Source organism: Rhinopithecus bieti, unplaced genomic scaffold (assembly GCF_001698545.2).
Source record: "Rhinopithecus bieti isolate Rb0 unplaced genomic scaffold, ASM169854v2 scaffold_27303, whole genome shotgun sequence".
Classification (NCBI taxonomy): Eukaryota; Metazoa; Chordata; class Mammalia; order Primates; family Cercopithecidae; genus Rhinopithecus; species Rhinopithecus bieti.
In genome coordinates, this window is record NW_016812067.1 from 63,881 (window position 1) to 70,399 (window position 6,519).

A 6,519-nucleotide genomic window follows, 5' to 3' on the forward strand; every position below is an offset into this window, starting at 1 on the left:
GTCCAGTAACACAAATATACATATGTATTTCTATTTAAATAATCATGCTATGTTTGAAACCGTTTTCTATTCAGCCTTTTCTACTTGGCATCATCCTCAGAGCTATTTGTATAATGTTATAAATTCCATCTTGGCAAATCCAATAGATACTATGCTGCATCTTCTTTTAAGTCCATTTAAGCATCATTTGATGGGAGCTGAATGGGATCTCTTCCTAAAATGCTTCTCTCTTGGAGTTGGTAATTTCACATTCTTCTGGTTTTCCTTCTGCCACTCAGTGTTCTCCTCATCCTCCTTTCTACCGGGTCCTCCTCTAATCAGTTTCTCAGTGCTGGACTTGCTGAGGGTGTGTGCTGGGTACTCTCAGCAATCTCCACAGAGTCTCCATGGATAATCTCAACTGTTCCTCATCACCTTGCTGATGATGTATGCATTGACTTCTCCTTCTCAGATCCATTTTCTAAGCTCCCACTTCCTACTTGATTTCTGCTAGTGTCTCACAACTCATTATGTCCAAATGTGAGTCCTTTATTTTCATCTTATTATTATGTTTCACCATTCCAAGTTTCCCTAGCTTGATAAGGAGTCTACTACCTACCTGGCACCTCATGTTAGAAGTCTGGAGTCATCATGAAGACCACTTCAGTAGTTGAATTCCATTCCATTTTCCATTTTCGTTTTCCATTCCATTTTCATTGCACTTCAAAGTGATCTTGATTTCCAAATATCACAGAGACAAATGCGGGATATTTCAATGTACTGAGTTGTAAAACAATCCTCAGATCCCTGCAGCTGACAGAGTATATCAGACAGGATTTGACTCAGATTCAGATAACAGAAAAGCAACATTATTCCAGCTTCAGTGCTGAGCTGTGAGCTAGTGTGATGGCTCAATGATACCCTTAGGTAACTAGGCCCATCCCTTCTTTTTCTAAGGATGAAACCACCACATCCCTAGGCTCCAGGCTTTCATTCTCGTGCCTTGTGGTTACAAGATAGTGCAACAACTCCATGCTTAAGATCCCTAGTCCAGAAAAAAGGAGAAAGAGCAAAAGAATGAAGGTTTTGCAAGTAAATCTTTGTCTTTATATATCAAAGAGTTTGCAGTCTCAGCCATCCAAGGCAGCAAGGGAATCCGGGGCATTGATGGGTTTAATCAGTCTCATTACTTTTCTGAGTAAGCTTGAGGTATGTTTATTTTTTAAAAAGGAGATACGGATAGTTGGTAGGCATGAGACAGTGGTTGTCTTGGTGAGTCAGGCACTAATAAAATTATCCAATATCACTGCTGTCTCCGAAGGAAAATCCCTGATGCCCAAGTATTGAAACCAGCTGAGAAGTGCTCAATGTTCTGACAAACTCTGTCATCATCATCATCGTCATCATCACCATATCATCAATAATATCTTTTATATTAACAACCCAAGTCACAGGGAAAGGATGAGGGAAATAATATCTGGAATTCAAGTTTGCCTCTTGATGGGAGCTGTATTAGGGGAGGTGAGATATTGGTCAGATGAAAGCTTTGAGTAGTAGAGTCTTAACATCTTTGACAAATGTGCATATTTCATGGTGGCGGCCATGACCTATATCCCAAATTAATTTGGAATGCTGAATTGCCTGGATACTCCCAAAATTGTTCTCATTCTCAGTCTGAATAATTTTGTAACACAAATTCATTTTAGAAAACAGAATTATGAGGATTTTTTCATCAACTAGACACTGCCAAAGAGGTGAAGGATAATTCTGTCTCTCAACAGATGGTAAAACCATGAGCAAAACAAACAAAATATTCTCTTTTCCTGGATGGAATTGCTGCTGCTAACCAAACATGGTGGGGTATGATCTTGGAATCATAACAATGTCAATAAGTTTACAAAGGATCATCCATGCTGTCTTCCAGTCAGGCTATGTGAGACAACGATGCATTATGAAGAGTGAAGAGTGTGGTTGGGAATGTCTGGATGCATCTCATTTTCTTGTCTGTTTGTTTGCAAACACTCTCTTCTCACTGTGCGGCTGAATGGATTCATTTTACTGGCCTCATGAATACTCAGCCTTGACCATATGCTTCAACACATAAACGAGTGTTAACCTCTAAATAATTTGTCATCTACAGTGAGATACCTCTTCACACCCACAAAGATTGCTAGAGTAAAAAATCAGATAATAACAAGTGATGGAGAGGATGTGGAGGAATCAGAATGCTCATACACTGCTGGTGGGTATGCAAAATGGTATGGTGACTTTGGAAAACATTCTCACAGTTCCTCAAATTAAGTAAATTACTACAGCCACTACAGAGAAGAGTATGGAGTTCCTCAAAATCCTAAAAGTAGAACTACTATATGATCCAAGTATTCCACTGCTAGGGAAAGAAATAGATAAATAAATAAATAAATAAATAAACAGACCTGTACATCAAAGAGATATATCTGCATGCTCATGTGTACTGCAGCACTGGTCACAATAGCCAAAATATGTATTTAGCCTAAGTGCCCATGAACGGAAAAATGGATAAGGAAAATGTGGTATATGTACACAATGGAATATTATCCAGCCATAAGAAGAATGACATCCTGTCATTTGCAGCCACATGGATGGAACTGGAGGCCATTATGTTAAATGAAATAAGCCAGGCACAGAAAGACAAATATTGCATGTTTTCACTCATCTATGGGAGGTAGAAATGTGGTTCTCATGAAGATAGCGACTATAGTGATGGTTACCAGAGGCCCGAAGGGGAAGAGGGGGATGAAGGGGAAATAAAAGAATATAAATTTATTTATTACCACTGAACTGCACACTTACAAGTGGTAAAGAGGGTACATTACATATGTATATTTTACCTCAATAAAATAAATTTCAAAATAAAATCACTTTCTTCTCACCACTTACTGCTGAGTTATTGTTGGAATAACGAATTAGTACTACAGGTAAGTCATGTACCTAAGTAAGTAGTAAAATAGAGACAACAAGAATAGTTCAGTGGAATGTAGAACATAGGGAATCTAGTCTGGTCAAATATAATTTTGTTGGTGTTGAGTTAATATACAAATTCTACTTAACTGGGCTTTCCCATGAAACTGGTTACATAGAAACAGCTAACAATCATTACAATACCAAGTGAACCTGACCCTGAAACTCATGTTCTTTGCAAGTCTCAATTATTGATTTTAGTTGGGATAAGAACTTAGAAGGATAGGTGCTGAGTGTTACCCAGGAAAAAAAGGTACAAAGGATAACTGGAGATAATTTGAATAGCTACGTGATGCCAGGAAAAAGCAAAATCCTTCCTTATCATTCTACTGTTTTGTTGGAATAATAAATTACCACAGATAGCTGGTGGTAAACATTTAATCACCAACCTAAAGACAGCTAGAATTAACCATACCAGGTAATTGATACCAGGAAGCTGAAGATAACTGGCCTATGCCAGGGAGTTGAGTAACTATTTTTCTCAATGCAAAATTCCAACCTCATGTTAGAAATATTACCTCATACAATGGATATCTACTTTATCCAAGTGAGTAATTAACTAGAGATAACTAGATGAAGCCAGTACTTGAAATAAACAAATTCTTTTCAACACTACTTCTTATGTCTTAGTGACATAAAACTAGACATTTAGTGGTACCTAGGCAAACAGTTGAATAAACAACTAACAATTAGTAGGAAAACTGGTTGAACATAGAAAGATTAGTAACCATTCTAGTCAACTCTGTGTTCTTACGTTTATAGGTTTGTTGACTAGGTACTATGGATATGGTAACTAGAGTTACCTGGGTAAGAGTTAAATACAGAATCCTCCATAAAACCAGAATAACTGTTTGAAGACAAAAAGTATAACATTGCATTCTCCTCAACATTTCTCATTTCTTGTTGGAATAATGAGTTAGTTCTGTCAATGGGTAGTAGTACCTAGGTTATTACAAAGCAAGAAATAAGAAGAGATGGCTAGAATAAATATTTGATACCAGAATGGTGAAAAAAAAAAACGTTCTTTTCAAACAGAAACTCTAATTTCCTGTGTGATTAATGAGTTAGAACAAGTTAGTAGTGGAGATATCTCTATGAGATGTGGATTTCACTTTGGGGATGTGATACACACTCAACAGATGAACTGCTAGGTCATATGGTAGCTCTTTTTTGATTTTCCAAGGAACCATTATACTGTTTTTCGTAACAGCTGTACCAATTACATGTCTGTCAACAGCGTGTAAACGTCCCCTTTTCTGCACACCCTAAAAGGGTTTCATTTTCTCCACACCTTTGCTATCATTACTTTTATCTCTTGACTTTTTGATAATAGTCGTCCTGACAGGTGTGAGGTGATAGTTCATTGTGGTTTTCATTTGTGTTCTCTGATTATTAATGACGTTGAACACATTTTCATACACCTGTCAGCCAGTTGTGGGTTTTCTTTCAAGAAATGCCTATTCAAGTCCTTTGCCTATTTGTTAACCAGACTATTTATTTATTTGCTATTGAGCTGTGTGAATTCTTTATATATTTTGGATATTAACTCGTTATTAGATATATGGTTCACAATAGTTTCTCCCAAACCATAGCCTGCCTTTTCATTTTGTTGATGGTTGACTGTGCAGAAGCTTTTAGTTTCCATGCTGCGCACTTGCCCTACATATTTCAGCTTCCTAGACCCCCACAGTGTGTGAATGTGTGAGCCAATTGCTTAGAGTAAAGCATATCATATATATAATACTATTCATAAAGAAATACCATACAATAGTAAATAGATGTTTATGACATATATTACACACACACACAAATATCCTATTGGCTTAGTTTCTCCTTCTCTGAGGAACCCAGCTTGATACAGACCCAGCTGAGCGAGTGTGTTTGCTGATCTTCACCGCCTGAAGCCAGTGCTTTAAACCATGAGAATGAAACATTGAGGGGCACCATGTGAACGCTGGGAGAAGGAAGTGAGATGGAAAAGTTCTTTGATTGCATCCAAGAAGTGAATGGTCCTCAAGGTGCAGCAGAGGAATTTGTAGGAGAGAGGGATGATTGATGGATAGCTGTTTTTTTTTTCCTTGAGGCAGAGTTTTGTTCTTGTAGCCCAGGCTGTAGTGCAATGGCGCTATCTCAGCTCACTGCAATCTCCGCCTCCCGGGTTCAAGCGATTCTCCTGCCTCAGCCTCCAGAGTAGCTGGGATTATAGGCATGTGCCACCACGCCTGACTAATTTTGTGTTTTCAGTAGAGATGGGGTTTCTCCAGGTTGGTCAGGCTGGTCTCAAACTCCCGAACTCAGGTGATCCGCCTGCCTCGGTCTCCCAAAGTGCTGGGATTACAGGCGTGAGCCACTGTGCCTGGTCAATTGACGTCTTTATATAGCCCCAAACCCGTCCCAGTTAACATGGAGGGATTTTAGGTAGGTGACACAGAAACTGGGTAATGATGGCAGCTGTGGAGGAACAGAATGTACCACTGAGTGGGGGGTCCGGGGGAAACATGTGGCAGAAATATCCTCCCGTGCCACATGATCTGCCAAAATTGAACATGGGGCATTTAGCAGGGGTGCCATGTCAGTTTGGGAACTATCCTTAGGGGCGCTAACCCAAATCTCCCTTTCTCCAACCAGCGCACCCTGCCTTCCTCATCAGATGTCACTCCCCTGCCACCTTCCTCAGTCAGGTCGCAATGGCGCTTTGTGACGTCGAAGGCCTCCCTTCCCGCCCAGGGCTACCATTGGCTGGGGAGTGGGGTGTTGACCAATCACAGCTCAGGGACGTGGTCGCCTCATTGTCCCGAGACCGCGGGAGGGGTATATACGGGGACCCCAGGCGGCCTGCGGTTGACCGTTGGGAGGCGTTGAGCGGTGGAAGATGAGTCCGAAGCCGAGAGACTCGGGATCCCCGGCCAAGACCAAGGAGACCCAAAAGAGGAAGTCCTCTCCTCAGCAGGGCTCCAGCAGCCCGAAGAAGAAGGTGAGGGACCCACCCAAGCTCCTCCTCAGCTTCCCCTTGCTCCTTCCTCACCAGAATCCTCTCCCGTCCTCCCCTGGCACAGCCCCCCAACCCGGCCCACCCGCCTCTGAGGAAACGTCCCTGTTCCCAGCCTCCTCCATCCTCTTCCCTCAACCAGAGCCCTTCTGGGATCTCCCTGTTGTCCTTCCAGGCTACCAGGGCGGCCAAGAAGGGAAAAGCAGCTCATGGACGGAGAGGCGGGAAGAAACGGGCCGCGAGCAAGATGGCGGCGGCGGCGGCGGCCCCTGAGGCGGGGAGCGGGCCAGCGGCCCCCGGCCCCAGTGACCAGCCCAGCCAGGAGCTCCCTCAGCACCAGCTGCCGGTGGAGGAGCCCGTGAGCGAGGGGAGCCAGCACGACACCCTGAGCCAGGAGACCCAGCTGAGCGAGGGGGCGGCCACCGACGCCACCAGCTCCCTGAGCGGCGACTAAGTTCAGGCCCAGTCGCCAGACCTCAGAGATCTCACCAGCAGGGTGGCCCCTGGTGAAGATAATAAAATGAATGTGTTGCAAATTATCTCAGTGACTC

The 6,519-nt window shown here is 42.6% G+C and overlaps 1 protein-coding gene across 1 annotated transcript; it reads left to right on the forward strand.

Moving 5' to 3' along the window:
* Positions 1–5,766: 5,766 nt before the first annotated feature.
* On the forward strand, positions 5,767–6,505 carry LOC108544439 (testis-specific basic protein Y 1-like). The gene is made up of 2 exons (XM_017895543.1): positions 5,767–5,953; positions 6,144–6,505. The coding sequence occupies exons 1-2, from the start codon at positions 5,852–5,854 to the stop codon at positions 6,420–6,422; spliced, it is 381 nt and encodes a 126-aa protein (XP_017751032.1). The 5' UTR covers positions 5,767–5,851; the 3' UTR covers positions 6,423–6,505.
* Positions 6,506–6,519: the final 14 nt, after the last annotated feature.